This window comes from Mercenaria mercenaria, chromosome 9 (genome assembly GCF_021730395.1).
Source record: "Mercenaria mercenaria strain notata chromosome 9, MADL_Memer_1, whole genome shotgun sequence".
Classification (NCBI taxonomy): Eukaryota; Metazoa; Mollusca; class Bivalvia; order Venerida; family Veneridae; genus Mercenaria; species Mercenaria mercenaria.
Genome location: NC_069369.1, coordinates 11005848 through 11026079, shown reverse-complemented (window position 1 = coordinate 11026079; position 20232 = coordinate 11005848). Strand labels below are relative to the sequence as shown.

Here is a 20232-nt window from a genome sequence, read left to right as displayed (position 1 = left end):
CAATCAAACATTTTCTTTGCCAAATTTTGAATATAAATTATTTCAGTTTATTTCATGATAGACGATTCTGTTTGCTTTCATAAGTTATATTTTGGTGTGACAAAAACTTGATTAAATAATTCCCGGCAATAAACGCATGTTTTCTCTACTCAATATATTTCACAGATCGGATCAGGTCTGCATTTCCACTACCGTCCATGAATAGGCTCTATCAATAAAATTTGTAAAAAGGTCTTTTGGAAGCAAAAAATACAACCAAAAAAGAATAATAGCAGACTCGGTTTGACTAAGTCTGTTCATGAGAGGTAATGAAATGAAATGAAACCGAGCCTGCAACATTTTCGTTTTTGTCGTGTTGAGAGAACTGTGGATTTTACACTTTTTCTACATTTTGCATCCTGCCTGCTGTTTATGTTTTGATGTATCTGATATAGTAATTAAAGATCGATAAATCATGTAACATATTTGCCGTTATGTTTAAAAGTATCTTATACAATCGCTAAAGCAAGATAATGTTTCACTATAATAAAATGACACATCATGCGCAAGACCGAGGCCTCTTGCTCCAAGGTCAAGTTCACACTAAGAGGTTGAAGGTTAATAGGGTCTGTTTCGTGTCCGGTCCATAACTGCCATCCATGAAGGAATTAAAATAACTTGGCATGTATGTTAACCGCAATGAAACAATGTATCATACGCAAGACCCAGACGCTAGCTCCAAAGTCAAGGTCAGACTTAGAAGTCAAAGGTTAACAGTGTCTGTTTCGTGTCCGGTTCATAGCTCTTCCATTCATCAAGGGACTTTGAAATTACTTGGCATAAATGCTCGGGAGCATTTGTCACTAATAGTGACAGCTCTTGTTTAATTTGTAACACCGTCTTGGTAGCATAGTGGTAGAGCGCCCGATTCGATTGGATGTCGTGGGTACGTTTTATTGGCCGTTTGGTACTAAAAACGTGAAAAATGAAACTAGTTGTTTCCTCGCAGAATTAAAAGGATATTTCAAAGACAAGTAAAAAAACCAAAGACAAATATCAAACAGGGAATGCCGCGTACCAAAAACGCAGCCTCCACAAAGCGAAACCCACAGCACGTAGACGTGCACACCACTCACAAACACACACACAGGAAAAAACAAACAAACAAAGGAACACAGTAGGGCACCGCCTTGGAACAGTCAGTGGCAAAAACACCACTGGGGAGCTTAAACCGGTTTATGGTGCGCACCCAACCTCACTCTTACCCCCACCATGTTCAAAAGATACGGGACAGTGTAAATAAAAGTAATCCCCGCCAGGTGAATCTCTAACACACGTAATGGAAACAAAAAGGCATGGCATGTAAAACATAAAAATGCCACCAGAGAGCGTTGTCACTTTTCCCTATATTTATAAAGTGGAACTTAAAAATTCTTCTTGGCTGAAACTGCGGGCCCGATTTTTCAATAATTTTACACAAATGGTCTTGTTTGACCCTCTATCAAGATTGTTTAAATTATTGTGATGCATTTAAAACAAGGCCGCCAGAGGTCTTTATCATTTAATCCTATATGTATATAGAGGAATCTTTTAAAAAATCTTCTTGTGTGAAACTACAGGCCCGATTTTAAAAAATTTTCACACAAATAGTCATTCCGTGACCTACTACAAACATTGTTAGAATTATTTTGATTCGTCAAAAACATGGCCGCCAGAGGGCGTGGTCAGTTTTCCCTTTATGTATATAGTAGAAATTAAAACTCTTCTTGCATGAAACTGCTGGCCCAATTTTAAAATAATTTCACACAAATGCTCCTTGTGTGACGTTCTATTAGACATTTCTAACGTAAATGTAAATCGGAAACGGATTACTGAATCCGTAAATGTTATTTGCAAATAATGGTTAAAGGGAGATACTATTGTATTACTATTGGATGAAATTGTCTCCCATAGACCACAAATTAGCCTAAAATTTTACGGATTCAGTAGTCCGTTTCGTAATTACGTTTACGTTAGAAAGGTCTATTAACAGTCGTCAAATTATCTTGATTTGTCATAAACATGGACGCCTGGGGAAAGTGTCAGTTTTTTCCCTATATGTATATATTGGAATCTTTAAAAATGTTCTTGTCAGAAACAGAAGGCCCAATTTTAAAACAATTTTACACAAAATGTTTTTTGGATATTCGGCGTGTAATATCAGAGTTTGACTGTCTGCCGTAATTGTTCAAATTATTGACTTGGTTCAAAAATTACCATGCCCATGTGTGTGACATGTATATAATATAGGCTAATATAAAAGAAACTTTGAATATGTTCTTCTCGAGAATCAATGATAGCTAGAGCCTTGATATTTATATAAACATAATTCTGTACTTGTACCATTACGTTATACAGACACACTTGATGCTATTTACATATGTGAGCGCTTTAGGGTCAATGACCATCCGTCGAACACACGACCCTTATTTTTTTAGTTGCCGAAATTTCTAAGTATATTCTTAAGATTTGAAAATCCGGGTTTAATCAAATTCTACATTGTAGAAAAATTTTATCCGAACGTGCAGAACTACCTTAAAGACCCACAACCTAGTGACCCATTGTTTCCTCCCACGTGGACTTCTTTTGACAACTTATTTATTTAGTCTCTTTTAGGATAGGTTTAAAAACAGATGAATAACTATCTAGCCCTGTAGAAACAGTGTGGTCGAAAACTCGGCTTAATATATCAAATACTGTGCATAGTGCTATATTCATTCAATAAAATATTCAGACATTAAACACATTGTCTTGACCTAAATATATGTCTCTGTCAATTTGTTGTAGATACTTGTATTACTCTTTTTTATGCAAATGATGTATAATCACCGTCATGTAAATACAATTAAATACAGTAATTCTGTGGGGCGTCATTAAAGTCATCATTATGCATGCATTTACTTTTTGCTCTACCTCTGTCACAATGTTGTATTTCTCAATGCATTTATTGAATGTTCGATATTCCAGATATTCACCAGTTTAAGATAGATTCAAGTATGAATATTACTTATACCTAACTTTTATTCGAGCCCCAAAGTGCTAATGATTGCTGCACATATTTGTGAAGTGTGTAACTGTATCAATATCGGACTTGGTCTTCTTAAGCATAGTGATATTGCGTTTATGTTTAATATTTAAGCATTCATACGAATTATTTATTTACACAGATGTGGCTAGAGTTACAGCTTATGAGCCCTGCAAACGATAGGCTGTTTTGGACTGGCCTGAATGATAGAAGCAGTGAAGCAACCTATGTCTGGGCAGATGGTACTCCCTTCAACATTACATACATGTAGGCATTCGTTTCTGTTTTTCGTATAGTTGATTACTAGATGTTTAAATATCTCCAAATATAAAAGAACTAAGGTTCTTATTCATTTTCGTCATAATAGCTGCATTAGTTTGTACGCGTTTCGGATTTAAATTTAACAATTGTAAATAATAATCTAGAAACGAAAATATATGATAAAAGGAACGATTTTAATTTTGAAATTGTCAACTTCCTCCACATTGATGGAGATGTCCCTCGAGCAACATCATACGTAGTTTATATTTCACAACTTAATCATTTTGCAAGAGCTTGCTCAAAGATAGATGATTTTAATGACAGAAATCTTCATATCACCAAGAAATTATTACAACAGGGTTACCGTTATCATAAGGTACGGAAAGTGTGGAGTAAATTTTACTACAGATCATCGGAACTGTTAGAAAAATACAATACGAACCTAAAACCACTTATAAAACTTGGACTTACCCACCCTGAATATTATGGAGAGGTAGTTTATAAAATTCGGAAAATTAAAGATAGTCCTTATTTTAATCAAATATTTGTAAAATGGGTTAAGAAGTTGATGAAAAGAGGATACGATGCAAAAATCGTGAAGCATAGTGCGTGTTCAGTGATTGACCCCTCTAGAGTTAATCGCTACGCTTTCCTATTTGATGGTGCGATGACTAATAAAGTGTAAGACTCCATGATGCTTTTCTCCTAAATCCTACAAACAATGGACGGAGGGAGTTGATTTTTGTCTTGCAGTTTTCTTAGTCGTGCCCTTAAAAGTTAGGCTCTTGGTGCTCTGACTTCAGACAAGTTGTTGAGTATATTGGTGTAATTATACCTTAGATTTACCTTAATTTTATGTTTCACTTTATTAATCTGTTATTTTTGCACTAATGCTAGAGCCCTTCTCAGCGGGGATTTTATTTACATTGTGTTGTCTAACTTGTTGAAAATAGGGTAAGTGAGAGGTTGGCATGCCCTAAACGCGTTTAAGCTCCCAGTTTCCTTTATATAGGTTACTGACCGTTCTAAGGCGATGCCCCTATTTTCAACTTGTTTCCTGTCTCTCGTATTTTGTGTTGCGTATGTAGTCTTGTTTGTTGTTGGCATTTTATTACAACTGTCCATCTCGTATTTTGTGTTGCGTATGTAGTCTTGTTTGTTGTTTGGCATTTTATTAGTACTGTCTTGTCTAACTTGTTGGGAAAAGGGTAAGTGCGAGGTTGGCATGCCCTAAACGCGTTTAAGCTCCCAGTTTCCTTTATTTAGGTTACTGACCGTTCCAAGGCGATGCCCCTATTTTCAACTTGTTTCCTGTCTCTCGTATTTTGTGTTGCGTATGTAGTCTTGTTTGTTGTTGGCATTTTATTACAACTGTCCATCTCGTATTTTGTGTTGCGTATGTAGTCTTGTTTGTTGTTTGGCATTTTATTAGTATTGTCTTGTCTAACTTGTTGGGAAAAGGGTAAGTGCGAGGTTGGCATGCCCTAAACGCGTTTAAACCACCAGTTTCCTTTATATAGGTTACTGACCGTTCCAAGGCGGTGCACCTATTTTCAACTGGTTTTCTGTCTGTCTTGTTTTGCCTGTTGCGTATGTTTTCTTGTTTGATGTACGCGTTTTTCCTCCTCCTCCTAACTCCCCGTATTGTCCCCTCCTTTCCCCTTGCATTTGCGCGACTTTTTGCATCCCTCCCCTTTTACTTTGAGTTAGTTTTCGTTGCTCCCCTTTATTCAGGCTGACGGAATCCTAAGGCGGTACACAATTGTTTTTTTTTCCTGTTTAAATGGACGTGATTGTGTGTCTAAGACGGTGCCTTTAAGTTAATGTTTTCTGTTATTTAATTGGGTGTGGTTGTGTGTTTTATTCTGGTACACGAGTGTCTGCGCTGTTGTGGTTTACGTTGTAGTGTGACAGTTATTAAGGAACGTAGCATTCCCTTTGTATATTCATCCTTGTTCGTCTTTTCCCCCTTCTAATTCCTCCCCCAACCCCCACCATTTTACCACTTCCTCTCCCTCTATCTATATTTCACATAAATTAATATGTACTTGTTAGATGTTTGAAGCAACCCATCTGTAATATTTTTGCATTACAGCTTCTTTTTGTTGTGGGCCTACATTGCAAATGTGTGGCTCTGAGTCTGTGTTTAAGGTGCTCTTTGCTTCCGAGAAATCTACCCTTACCTATTATCTTTTGCGTCCGTTCGATTTTGTCTTGACAATAACGTGGCATGCATTGGACAAGTCGTTTTATATCTGGCATAAATATTCATCTCAATGGTGACAAATCCCCCCCCACAACGCTTTGACCTGGTGACCTTGACCTTTGACCTGGTGACCCCAAAGTCAATAGGGGTCGTGTTCTCAGTAAGTACTATCAGCATGTAAAGTTTGAAGGTCCTGCGTGCAGTGATTCGCGAGTAAAGTGCCTTCATGCAAAAAGTTAACATTGGCCACTGTGACCTTGACCTTTAATCTGGTGACCCCAAAGCCAGTAGCGGTCGTGTACTCAATACGTACTATCAGCAGGAGAAGATTGAAGGTCCTGGGTGCAGTGGTTCGCGAGTAAAGTGCCTTCATGCAAAAAGTCAACATTGGCCCCTGTGACCTCGACCTTTGACCTGGTGACCCCCAAGTCAGTAGAGATTGTGTACTCAATAAGTACTATCAGCACGTGAAGTTTAAAGGTCCTGGATGCAGTGGTTCGCAGGTAAAGTGCCTTCATGCAAAAAGTTAACATTAGCCCATGTGACCTTGACCTTTGACCCGGTGATCCCAAAGTCAGTAAGACTCGTGCACTGGATAAGTACTATCAGCATGTGAAGTTTGAAGGTCCTGGGTGCAGTGGTTCGCGAGTAAAGTGCCTTCAGGCAAAAAAGTTATCATTGGCCACTGTGACCTTGACCTTTGACCTAGTGACCCCAATGTCAGTAGAGGTCGTGAACTCAATAAGTACTATCAGCACGTGAAGTTTGAAGGTCCTGGGTGCAGTCCTCCGCGAGTAAAGTGCCTTCATGCAAAAGTTAACGTTGGCCTTCATGCAAAAAGTTAACGTTGTGACGAACGAACGGACGGACAGTTGAAAACTAATATGCCTCCCTTTGGGGGCATAAAAATCAAGTTCCCGAGTCACACTGTTTTTATATTCACCTTAAATGTCTACTGCATTAGATAAAATGCCTCGCGCACGCTCCAGGTCCAATTCTCAAAGTTCAATGTTACACTATGGGTAAAACGCCATTTTAAAGCTTATTCAGGCTGTAATTTTGACATGCATGGATCAATATTTATTGTATAATTTTCAATCTCAATGTAACTGAGTGTCGCGTATAATTCCAATGTACGTATCTCAAAGGTCAGTGTAACATACAGGGGTCAATGATCATATTTTAAAACCTTTCCCTAGCTGTAAAATTTGTCTTGACTTTTTTCTCATTGGCAGATATATACTTATAAAGTTTTAACTAGTTTCATAAGTTAAATCGTAATTTCCTCATATATGTATAACAAAATTGAAAACTGCCGCACATGATTTTTGTTTATGGAAGAAAGTCATGCATGTAAATCTTTAATTTAATTCTAATTCATAAAGTTTTAGGATTTCATTTGTAGCTTTGAACACCGGTACTGTCAAATTCAAAACTCAAACGTCAGCTTCAAAGGACTTCCACTACGAACGATTCAAAACTCGCTTTTTAGAAAATTAGAACGGTTCATTATAAAAAAGACAATGTTTTTAGTTTGTTTACTTAGTATTTAATACCGTATGAAAACAAACACATACAGCAAAGACAGAAATAATATGTCAACTTAAGTTCAGACACGCAATGTTCGGTCATAATATTATCGTCTGGTTCTGTGTCTTTATTTTCAATTATAAAACGCTTTGCTAACCAGTCCAAAAGTCTGTTACGTATATCAGTTAATTATTCTGAAAGTACAAAGCTTTTACTAAACTTTTATAAATAAAAAAGAAGTCAATTATGCGCCTTGTATCAATGAACTGCCGTTAAATGTACTTTTGGCGAATTTGATTGACATTATGAGACAAGGTTATTACATTGATTGAAAAACTTGATGTAAGATCCAGAAGCTGTTTTAAAATTTAGTTTACATCACAATTGCCATTAAACTTTAGGGTCTAGTCATGCTCAGGGTTTCTGAGATCATATGTCATCTGCAGGTAATACATTTGACATACATTAAGCTTTGTTTCTACTTTGGCACAAATATTTTCCACAATACGATAGTGTCACAGAAGTCCATGTCAAATGGAGTTGTGGGGTGCTAGGGTGGAGACAAAGGTCATATAATTGATCATACAAGGTCTTGCGTATGCCAAAACGCAAGGTCACACTAGAGGATCACAATGTTATAACAGATTTATTTCGGTGCTGTAACATAGATGTAAAACTTTCATGGAATGTTTGAGTCATTGATTTGTTTGTTTGTTTTTTGTTTGTACATTTAGAATTCATCAGGAGTTGAGAAAGCATCGTTTTTGGTTGGATCAAATCGACAGAAATACATGTCATATGGTGACTTTCCAGCTTAAGATTGCGTAGGAAGACCCAAGGTGCAGATGGTTTTGTGTTCAACAGTATTTCAGTTATGTAATGGCGTGTAGTTAGCCATAGTTCCTGGATTCTGTACCAGTCCAAACCTGCTCTCCGCAAGTAATTTCCAGCTTCCCCACATGAATCAGAGGTGGATGACGAATGATTTTAGACACAATGTCTTCTATCAAATCGTCACGGAGACAGTGTCCAAAATATAACGGACTCGATACTGTTACTATTCAGGCATAAGTTTTCAAGTTATTATGGACACTTTTGAATGTCTCGTCTTCACGAATACATCACACTTTGATGCTTAAAATGCTAAAGATACACAACATGTCTAGTGGATAAAAAATTACTCTTCAGGCATATTTTGACTTTGCATTTTTCAGAAAATGGAATCAAGAACCAAATAATTTTAAGGGAAATGAAGACTGTGCTTTGATTTCTAGTCTTGGAGTTTATAACGATGTACCTTGCATCACCCAAGCTGCGGCAATTTGTGAAATTGACATCGTTAGTGAGTATAATGCAATGGCAATGCTGGAAAAACAGCCTTAATTCTTCCTACGATTACTTATGAAACTTAAATGTGTCAAAGCTGTTTCAGAGTTTACCAAAGCAAGAATAGTCTTCCTTGTTTTTTTTGGTTTTATTTTTACATATGTTCATATTAACATCAATAAATATTTTAATCATAGTTATTCAGTAATGTTTGCTTCAAATAATTTTATTTAAAGTTATATTAGATGCGTTTCCTTACTAATGTACCGTTAGCCTGCTTAGATAATGTTTTCCATTTTATTTACATTTAAAACAAAAACGGGATCCTGTATTTTGTTTTTCAGCCAAAGATCCATGTCAAGTTGGTTGGATTAGAAGTCAGAAAAATTGTTACATGTTTACATCTTTTGACAACAGTTCCTTACTGTATAATCAAATAGAAGCTACCGCCTTTTGTAAGGCAGCTGGGGGCAAGCTATTGTCAGTAAATGACCGGTATGAGAAGGTAAAATATAAATTATATGCGGCTGTATTAGTTTCTTCATAAACACAATTTTGTATCATTTTAACGGTACTCTACATGAGAGAATGATGCGAATAAGATCTAAACAGAACATAATTTCTTTAGACTTGTGCATGTGTACATCGTTATATATACCCTCAGCATAATAAAACAGCAATAAACAAAATCTCAATGACTTAAGTTAAACAAGATGTTTTAATATTCAACAAAAACAAGAGGATGAATTAATCTGTATTAATTATTGATAATGAAATTCTTTGTGATAATTCGGTTCTAAGATATAAGCACAGATTAATCTACATATTTCTATTTTATGTCTTTAACATCTCAATAAACTTATACATAATGTGTCTTTAATATAGGTACACAATCTGTAATAAAATATTAATCAAAGGACGTACAACTGTAGCGGTAAACGAAACTTGACATCGATTTACACACACGATATCAGTAAAATGAATAAATACAACGGATGCAAGATTAAAGATCTACAAAACTTTATCAAAACGTTTATCATTTTCTTTACCAAGGTATGTTTAAACTTAAGAGAAAGGATTAATTGAAACCACAGTTTGAAAAATTCTCAATTTGAAGAAGAAAATGTTCCTTCTGTTCCGGGCCACTATGACCATAGACTTCAAAATTATTAGGTGTCATCTGCTGGCCATGACCAACCTTCATGTCAACTTTCATGATCCTAAGCCTAAGCGTTCTCAAGTAATTGTCCGAAGCCCCAAGGCGGTGCCTCACTGTGACCCCTTATTTGTTTGTTTTGTTTTGTGTGTGTGTTGATCGTGTGCGCGTCCGCATGCTGGATTTGCGTTTGGGGAGGCTGCGTTTTTAGAACATGGCTTTCCCTGATGGATATTCTTCCTTGTTTTAAGGGTTCCGGGTCACTGTGACCTTGACCCTTGACATACTAAACTCAAAATCAGTAGGTGTCATTTGCTGGTCATGACCAGCCTCTCTATGAACTTTAATGATCCTAGACCCAAGCGTCCGGAAACCGTTTAACTGTTCCGGGTCATTGTGACATTGACCTTTGACCTACAGACCTCAAAATCAAATATGACCTGTATGTTATGATGTTACACCTGTGTACCAAACATTATTTAAATTTGCCAAGTCTTTCATGGGTTATTGTCCGGAAACCATGAAAACCAACGGATCGACCGACCGACAAGCTTACTCCTATATATCCCCCTCAAACTTCAAATTGGAGACCTATTTCTAAAATGTTTGTTATCTCAAAAATACTTGAGAGACAGGTACTTAACACAATTAGTTTTTCTCAACAACTAAAAGTTAATACGCACATGGAAGTCCAGATCCACACAAATCTATTCCTTCATCCTGCGCTAGTTAAATTCATAGAAAACTGGCTCCCTAATATGAATAACGGAGAGATTGTGCCATACTTTTTAAAAAAGGCATTTATCTAACTGGTCATTAAACTATCCATGACAAAATAAAATACTATCATACCCTAGTAAGTCACAATTATAAATTCTTTTAAAATCATATTTAAATGAACGGGTTCAATGTGTATGTGCTAATAATCAAATGTAACCCGAAAAGTTAGTCCAAGCAGATGTTTCTCAAGTCAAGGCTGTGATTTACGACCTGAACTTTTCTTATTTTTTCAAAAATACTTTTGAAACACTTTTTTGCGGGTGGTAGAACGATATACTCCTGTAATAAAGACCATACAGTTGTGGAAAAAAATCTACAAATTAAAAAATGAAACAATATGGTAGTTAATGTGCCATCAGTCATGAGTTTATGTACTGCTAAAACACCAATTCACTAAAATTTGAAAATATATGAAAATAAAGTATCAAAACATGTAGAAACTCAAAAACTTTAAAAAATCTATATTGATGACCACTTAAAGCATCAATGTTTTACGTAATTAAACTACTTAAAACATCTCTTATTGAATATCATAATGCGTTCATTCTTCCTCTTTGTTGTGGCTGTTATGAAATCAGAAAATGTGACGTTAATAATTTTAAAGCCAATTTAGAAACATCTTAAACTTTTCCTTTGAAATAAAAGTATGTAAGCAATGCGCAGTATGTTTGAAGCACCAATGATTCAGGGGCCCAAGCTTACAGTGTGAGGTTTTAAGCACAAGCGTTCGGCAATAGGGGACAGTCTCATTGGGGAGAGTGCTGTTATTGCTTGTCAGGATACGAGTTATATGACCCAGGGAAGTGCCTACGCCTTTAGTATCTTGAACAATGGTTTGGGTCCAATCGCTAAGGTGACTATGTCTTAGACTAGCTGACAAACGATGTAGAATGTCATTTGTTAAAATGTAGAGCTGGTGAGACCAAATATCTCATATATAGAATTTTCCTCTGGCTACCTTGCCTAAATGATTCGTGTACCAGTGATTCGTAAATTATTTCTTATTATGAGCTAGACAATTTCAGGGATCAGGCAAATCACTAAATATTTCAAACAAAAATCTTCAATTAAAAATGATTAGCTCAAACTCCTACAGGCTGGAGACTCTATACTTGACTGGTCTTTTTGTTGAAGTTCCCGTCAGACAATGTCTTTGAATCAATAACATACGAGTCCTATCGCATAGATGCTCGGCCTCTGTCCTCTCAAACTCTATATGATTACCCTGACTCCTGGATGCTCAGCGCCTATATGCTATCATATGTAGCATTCAACTACCCTATAGGTATATCCCCGATGCCTTGGCTGTATTTCGCCAGTAATGCTGAACCGTCTATAAGCTGGAACTCTCTTACTATCTCAGTAGATTACCAAACTCTGGGTCTCTGTCTCAGCTTCCCGATGCTCAGCCTATATATGCTATCGTATATAGCATTCAACTACCCTTAAGGGGAAATGGGACAGTTGCGTGGGTTTTTTATATTGGCACAGAAGGAAAAATTTTAACTAGCGGAGAGAATTTTCTTAAACTTTGCATGATCATAGAGCATCATATTAGAAACAAATTTATGAAAAACAATTGGGGGTCCCGGTGCTAATTTTTGAGTTATCTGCCCCTGAATGCGAGTTTTTTGCTCTTTTAGGTCATTTTCAAGGGCAGATAACTCAAGTTATAGTTACACTTTATTTTATTTAGATTAGTGTTTGTTACTTTATTTCATGCAATTGTACAAAATTTGCAGGAATTCTAGGTGACGGATTTTATTCTATAGTCGCTTACGCAAACAAATAGAAAATTTCTTCCAATTATGCCCCTTTTTTCAAGAAAAATGCAGTATGTTTACTCATTGAAACACAGCAAAAATTCTGTTTGATAGAATGATTTAAAACTTTGCATAATGACTGGAAATGTAATAACAAAAAATAATGTGAAATGAAATAAGGTATCTGTATGCTAGATTTTGAGTTATCTGCCCTTGAAAATGACCTAAAAGAGCAAAAATCTCGCATTCAGGTCCAGATAACTCAAAAAGTAGCACCGGGACCCCCAGATTTTTTTTGCATAAATTTGTTTCTAATAGGGTGCTCTATGATTATGCAAAGTTTAAGAAAATTCTCCCCGCTAGTTAAATGTTTTCCTTCTTTGCCTATATAAAAAACCCACACAACTGTGGCATTTCCCCTTAAGGTAAAACTTCTATGCGCTGGCCCTATAGTTCGAAACCTGGTTGAAATTCTACAACTCCTCTTTAGTCTACGAACTTCCAAAGTCTTCTTTTTAATAATTTATCCGCCCTGTCAGGGTAACTGCAATAGTCTCCTTATCAAGGTACTGGGATAAATTATTAGTTGAATCCTCGATGTGTCTTCTTCTACCGCTGGATACCGAATGAGCTCTCTGTCATCCATCTACTTATTTATACCCTAGCAGACGTGCTATTTTTAGAACTTGTTTCTGATTGGTCCAAATTTAAACATAACATTTTACAACGAGTACTTGCTGTATCAAATATCTGGTTCCCATTAACTTTTGTATATGACATAATGTGCGAAGCTGGGACTCAGCCATCCACATAATGAACCCAAATCAGCTACAAATGACCCAAAATCTATTATTAACAGCAGTTCAACAATAATTATAGCAATGATAGCATATAAAGGGAGTCAAGCACTATCTGTGCTTAATGTGTTACGTTATCAATATATCAAACATACAAATTATTCTGACATTGCTGTCCTGATTTGTGCATTCTATTTTTCTTGCACCTACATCCACAATTTCACAGTATCATTGCATTTGTGTACATTGTTTAATCTGCCCACACATGAGGTTGCAGACATTGTAATTTCCATAAAAGTTATCACTACAAATAAAACTTATTCTTGATGTTTAGCCTCTTGTAGATACTTTTAGCTTTGATGTTGCCAAAAAAGACTTTTCATACTACTACACACTGTTTGTATCAATAAGTAGTTTGTTCGTAATACGTTATTTTTATTAATCACATGTCCTAAGTTACATACTAAAGGTAGCAATTTCAAATCATTATGTTAGAGAACCATATGCTAAACTTATTATTATGTTAGTCTAGGTAGATAAGGTTATTATCATTATTATTGTAAAATGAAAACATCCCGGAAAGATCATTGTTATCTTACCATTCGGTAATTCATTAATTAAATACACATTTGAGCCGTGCCATGGGAAAACCAACATAGTGGCTTTGCGACCAGCATGGATCCAGACCAGCCTGCGCATCCGCGCAGTCTGGTCAGGATCCATGCTGTTCGCTAACGGTTTCTCTAATTGCAGTAGGCTTTAAAAGCGAACAACATGGATCCTGACCAGACTGCGCGGATGCGCAGGCTGGTCTGGATCCATGCTGGTCACAAACCCACTATGTTGGTTTTCTCATGGCACGGCTCATTTATTTCTATAATAGGTAACTCTGTATGATAGAATAGAACGATTATTTTACGACAAAGCTTTCTTTTATTTTTCTTAAGCAATACAATGAACTGATATCGATTTGGTCTCCAACTCTCATTTTCAGGAATTTATTGTAAATCAAGTCAAGAATCAATTGCCAGAAAACATACGTGGATATTGGACGTCTTTGACCGACAAGGGACATGAAGGATTTTGGTCATTTGGAAACGAAATGACCGATGTACCCGATCATACCCTTATGTAAGTATTGTACGACTTGTATGGTGATGAAACAAACCCGGCATTAATTTACCTCTTGTTAGTTTGAAATACGCGAGAGAAATAGCGTTATCAGTTTATTATTCAAAACTTTACTCAGTTGCATTCCTCCTTAAATATTATATCGTTTTACTATCTTGAACTTTTTACAGTAGTTTTACTTTATAACTATTTACAGACTGTATAAATACCCATTCAAGGTACGATTGTCTTGAACTGTATCTGTAGAATCAAACAGGGTGATTTTTATTTCATTTTTTATCTAGTGACTGGACAGGAGAACCAAGTTCGAACAGGTATGATGATTGTGGACTGGTCACTTTTGCTGGACATTACCATATGCGTGACTGCAGTTCAAAAATCAGTTTTATCTGCGAAAAAGATGCTACAGTTTCTAACAATGGTTAGTACCATGTTATATAATCCAAGACAGGAAAATGCATCTATTTCAAGTATTGACAGTTCAATTCTAAGTTAAACTTACCGGTTTTTCTATACATGATATTGAATAAAAGCCAAAAACGTGTTATATTAAATTGATTAGGATCTTTAATCATCTTTGTAAATCTCTAAAGTTCATTTTGTGAAGACTACATGTAAAACGTATAAAAGTAGAAACGAGCCTAAAAGCAAATTCTTGACCATTTTATACTTCGAATTATATAGCTAGTGTGTTATCACTATTACGTATTAAAAAATGTGCACAAATGGAAGTGAAAAAAAAAATGAATAAGGAACGAATAACACTTTCCATATAATAACTGGTCCGCCCTGTAAACTTGCATGTTAAAAAAGAGTGCGAAATCAACATGTGTAAATGTAATATTTTACTATAAAGTGTAACTGTCTAGAGCAAAATGTTTGACTTAACATTTTAATAGATATAATATTATCTAGTATGAAGAAACTGGTGCCCAACAAAGAACGGAAATAGGCGATATTTGCGTAGGTGACGAAATACGCAAAAATGTTGCCAAGGCCAGTGTTATTTACAGAGAGATTCCAGCCCATCAAAAACTGGGGTACGCAGACATCTTCCACTATCTTCAAATAATTATATAAATCTATTCATAAGAAAATTCGCACCACTAAATGATAAATTAGTTGTTTTTGTTGCCTTTACAGTGCAGGTAGGTAACTCGCACTTAAAACTTCTTCGAGTGCCTTTACAATTTTATTAGCAAACATAAAACTGAGAAAATATTAATGTTTCAAAACCACTTTAAATAACGCAGATTCCAAAATTATAAAACAAGAGCTCCGCCAAGCGGGGCAATATACGCCCGAAGGGTTATATCAGAGGATGGGAGCAAACTTTAAAGAACTTGACTGTTGAAGCCCAACAACAAAGGGAAGAAATTCCAAAAAAAATTTTTAATCGACAAACAAAATTTCAAAGTTCACAAAAAATCCTTACCAGGTACAGATATGTCAGAATACACCCAAGAGTTGGAGATACCATCCATGTTGTACCACAGAAAAGTGGTTTCGGTTTTTCCCTACTGCCAATAATGAAAAGAAAGTTACAAAATAGGCTATTTATAGTAACATAAAAGGGAAATAATTAAAAAACAGTATTGCAAGTGAACAAAAAAGGGATCTGCTAAAAAAACCAAAAAAACGAGAACACCGCAATGCAGAGCAACATACATACGAAACAGTCATATGACCTTTGACCCCGAAAAGTGACCTTGACCTTGAAGCAACCCATCCGAAACATGCGCTATGCACGTCGTCTCGATGTGGTGTACATTTGTGCCAAGTTTCTTTGAAATCCTTCACGCAGTTCAAGAGTTACAGAGCGGACACGAAACAAACTTATATGACCTTTGACCTCCAAGTGTGACCTTGACCTTGAAGCAAGCCGTCCGAAACATGCGCTCTGCACATTGTCTTGATGTGGTGAACATTTGTGTTACAATAGAAAAAGCGGAAACTCCACAGGTCGCTCAATACAACAAAAACGAAAATGTTGCAGGCTCGGTTTGATTAAGCCTGTTCGTGGAAGGTAGTGGAAATGCATGCTACCGAGTTTCTTCGAAATCCTTCAAGGGGTTCAAGAGTTACAGAGCGGACACGAAATTGCTAACGGATGGACGGACGGAAACCGGGGGTATAACAACCTACGTCCCTTCGGGCGTATATGTTGAGGCCCACATGGAAGATTAGGAAACCAAATGTGTAGCCTCGTTAAATTAAGTCTTTACTTACTTACTTACTTCTTACTTACTTACTGTAACTAGAAAATGCTTTTTTGAACGATTTGATATATATTGTCCGTTGGCCTGATTAACTAGTATCCCCTTGTATGTTTTTGCGCTACTTTCGTGTTACATTTCATTATCAGCCGTTAATTCATGCCGGCATTATTTCATGTATCAGAAACATTTAAATAATGAAGGCCTCCGTGTGCTTAAGGTCACTTGTCATCATCGATGTGGGTTCGAAGATCATTGCTTTTGGTATAGAATTCATTGATATGGGGAAACTATTCAGGCATCTGACTGAAGATCGGTGGTTCTATATAGTACGCCTAGATAACGTTGATAGTCAATGAAAAAAAACCCACTATATTTCCATATGGAGCGCTGTATGGATGATTTGCTTTCTTTGAATGAGATTTTCATCCTCGATTTTCATATCACTCGTATGTCGCTAGTGCTATTGATTTTTGCATTTGTCTAGTGTTTTATCCCTTTAAACTATTACACAAATTTGGTGATGTTAAAGTTGCTGACTTTGAATTACTTGCCCCTCACCACTGTGATCGATACTGCGCTTGGGAAGTGGAATTATTTCATGTGGTGAAGCCTTTGAGCTAGCTTACGGATCAATTGTTTTTCACAGATGACCGTTCGTGCCAGACCCAGAAATAAAACCAAGAGGGGAAGCCTTGTTCCTTCCTAAACCACTAAAATCTGGAAATGTACTGATGTATCGTTAATCTAAGACCTAATTCCCCTATCATCGACTTTAAAAATGATGAATGTAATTTGATGCTCGACAACAAGCTAAAATGTGTTTCTTTTATATTACGATATACACGATATTGACGGATACAAATTATAGCACACATTCTATCATGAAAAACTGCCGTTTTAGTCAGCATGCATATCTAAGACTCAAATGTTCATTACTTACTGGCTCACCTGAGCAAAACTGGGTAAGTTATTTGTCTCGTCCTTCCGTCTAGACTTTTTCTTCAAGCGACATCTCCTCTACAACCATTTGGTGGAAGTTGATGAAACTTTGCCTGGATGTTTCTTCAGTAGTATTCTTCCAAAATAATTCAAACCGTATCGCTTCGTTGCACAAAGAAGCTGACAGAGCTAAACCTATAAAATCTTCAAACGACATCTTCTAAACCGCTTGTCTGATTTTACAATATTTTCACACACATGTTCCTTGTGGAATTTTTTACCAAGGTTGCGCAAATTAATTTATTCGTCAAAAACATGGCCGTCAGAGCGCATAGTCATTTCCCCCCATATGTATATATTGGAAACTTGTCAGAAACTGCTGAGCATGCTTTAAAATAATTCCACACAAATAAGAGACCGTACCATAGCTTTTCGCATTCTTCGATTTTTTTAAAAAAAGTGTTGTTTTTTTTTTAAATACAAGAGCACCGATTACGATTAAAAATGTAAACAACGGACTCTGCCTATAAATTATTTGAATGAATGAATGATCATCGATCTTAGTCATAATACTGATTGCAGAAAGGTATTTAGTTTGTAACCGTAATTTCCTATCATTTGATATCCTCTCGAAACTGGTTAAATAATTGCTTATATTTGGACAAAGCCTACTGTCTTTGCCATTCGCCAGCTACTAAAAAGGCATATATATAAGAATCACTGTAAGTTATATTTCACTGGTACTACCAGTTAGTAAGTTCATACTCTAAAAATCACGTCAAAGAAATTTGGGCAGTTTTGACCGATTAAAACGTTTGCAGCATTAGATTTCATTTTTTTCTTTACACGAAAATTGCCGTTACATAACAAAGCGAATACGCCGATAATCCGGAGTAGGCCGATTATGTGTTATTGTAGACACTGTAACTAAAAAATTAAAATCGGATTTTTTAACATTTAGACTCCAAATTATTGTCACAAAACTGTTCCAGTTCACGTAATGTAATCGGTGCACTTAAACTACCTAGCTATAGCTACTGCTGTTATAGAGAAGTGGTAGAGTGTCTGCCTCAGGTGTGAGAGGTCCTGGGTTCGAGTCCCGGTTAGAGCTTCACTTTTCATTCTGCTACAGCATCTTTTTGCTGTTAAAGGACTGTTCAAGTTGTTCTATATTTTTAGCACACAGTATCATGGATCATTATTTAGAAATCCAGATCAGTGTTGAATGTTAAATCAAAAGTCCGCTATATTATGTCCCTTTGATGTTTCTTCTCTCCAGGTTCAAGAAGAGTAACATTTTCTTGATCACAGAATTTTCTTTTACATGGAAATATTAAAGGCTTATAACTCTACGCTTCTGGTTAAAATATTGCCAATATATCTATTTTTGAGAAATATATGGACATTTGTCTTCGTTTAAAAGCTTTTTAACTTCATGCCTATGATTTGAAAAACTTAGGTACTATCTCTACACAAATGGTCCTTATGTGACCCTCTACCAAGTTTGTTTAAATAGTTCGCTTTGGCAAAATACATGGCCGCCAGGGGACGTTTATTCCTAGATGTATGCATTGAAAAGTTTAAAATATTCTTTTCAGAAACAACAAACCGAGTTTAAAATAATTTTGCACAAATGTTTCTTTGCTTGCCCTTTACGAAGAGTGTTCAAATGACTCTGATTCATCAATGAACATTGCCGCAAAGGGGCGTGTTATTTTTTCCCATGTATGCAGATGAAACATTAAAAATCTTGTTACTTAGTATCCTTTGTCATCGTTTCCCAAACGCGTTACCCCTCTCCGAACGCTTTCTCACTCTCTCATACGCACGTACGCACGCACAGGTACACACACATGCACGCCTGTATTTATTTACTAAAAGTAGAAACTTAAGATAATCCTGTCGGAAAACACTTGCACTATTTCAAAATTATTTCACTGACATTTGTCTTGCATCACTATCTACCAAACTGTTCAAGAAAGCAGAGTAACTCAGGTAAGTATTCTAGGGCCATCATGGCTCTGTTGTTGATTATGTGTGTGTGTTCGGGTTAACGTCTTTTTCAACAATTTTTCAGTCATATAAACGACGGTGTCTACTTGTAGCAGTGAGCACAATGCCCAACTTTATAGTGCTGCCTCACTGGAATATCACGCCGTAGACACGTGGCATGATACCCCACCCAGTCACATTATACTGACACCGGGCTGACCAGTCCTAGCACTATCCCCTTAATGCTGAGCGCCAAGCGAGGAAGCTGCTTGTACCATTTTTTACGTCTTTGGTATGACGCGGCCGGGGATCGAACCCACGACCTCCCGCACTCGAAGCGGACGCTCTACCAATAGGCTACCGAGGCGGTCCTGTTGTTAATTAAGCTAAGAATAATCATACATGTATGTGAAACGAGTGTTGTCTGATCGTTGTGTTGTAATTTATATTTTTCCAGATTCCATCGCATCAAACCAAAGTAATGGCTCGAACTCGACAAATTAAACAGGGAACTCGGGAATTCGGAAGTACTACATTATACAAGGATATCAAAAATCTACAATTAAACCGATCGATACGCGGAGCTTTTTGTGATATGTTTTGAAATCTTTATAAAATATGAACACATATGCATTCATAGTTAGGAAACTCAGAGTACTGTCATGGCGAAGTCTTAAAATTTATTTGTTCGAACTTTAATATAACGATTCGAGAATTATGTTTCAATATGACATGTATTTTATATATATTTACAGACTACCAGTTGAGGACGTATGCCTACATGTTGAAAAGCTATTTAAATAACTTCGATACCTCTTAAATGTTTATGAAGCGTAATTTATATGTTATAGCATAATAGCGCTATTCATTTTAATATCAAATACAGAGGTAATATCAGAAATCCTTAAAAATGTATTGCTTTTTTGTTCTACAGTAGTAGAAACAACCTATGTGTTATCTAGGCTGTTACTGGTAGTGTTTGAGAATCAAACGAGTGTCTGAGCTGACTCCTTTAGAGTCATCCTTGCTTGTCCTGCGGTCGAGCAAGCTTTTTTGTCGGTATTAACTTCGTATCATATATAACAGATT

At 36.4% G+C, this 20232-nt stretch overlaps 1 protein-coding gene across 1 annotated transcript in view; it reads left to right on the top strand.

Annotated features, from left to right (window-relative positions):
• The window catches only part of LOC123546450 (C-type mannose receptor 2-like), a 26600-nt gene extending 6368 nt beyond the window's left edge, over positions 1-20232 (top strand). Inside the window, exons 5-10 of the mRNA XM_045332719.2 lie at positions 3186-3310; positions 8255-8382; positions 8711-8871; positions 13857-13993; positions 14278-14414; positions 19601-20232. Of these exons, the coding sequence (XP_045188654.2) occupies positions 3186-3310; positions 8255-8382; positions 8711-8871; positions 13857-13993; positions 14278-14414; positions 19601-19647 (735 nt within the window). The 3' untranslated portion in view covers positions 19648-20232. The remainder of the gene's footprint in view (positions 1-3185; positions 3311-8254; positions 8383-8710; positions 8872-13856; positions 13994-14277; positions 14415-19600) is intronic.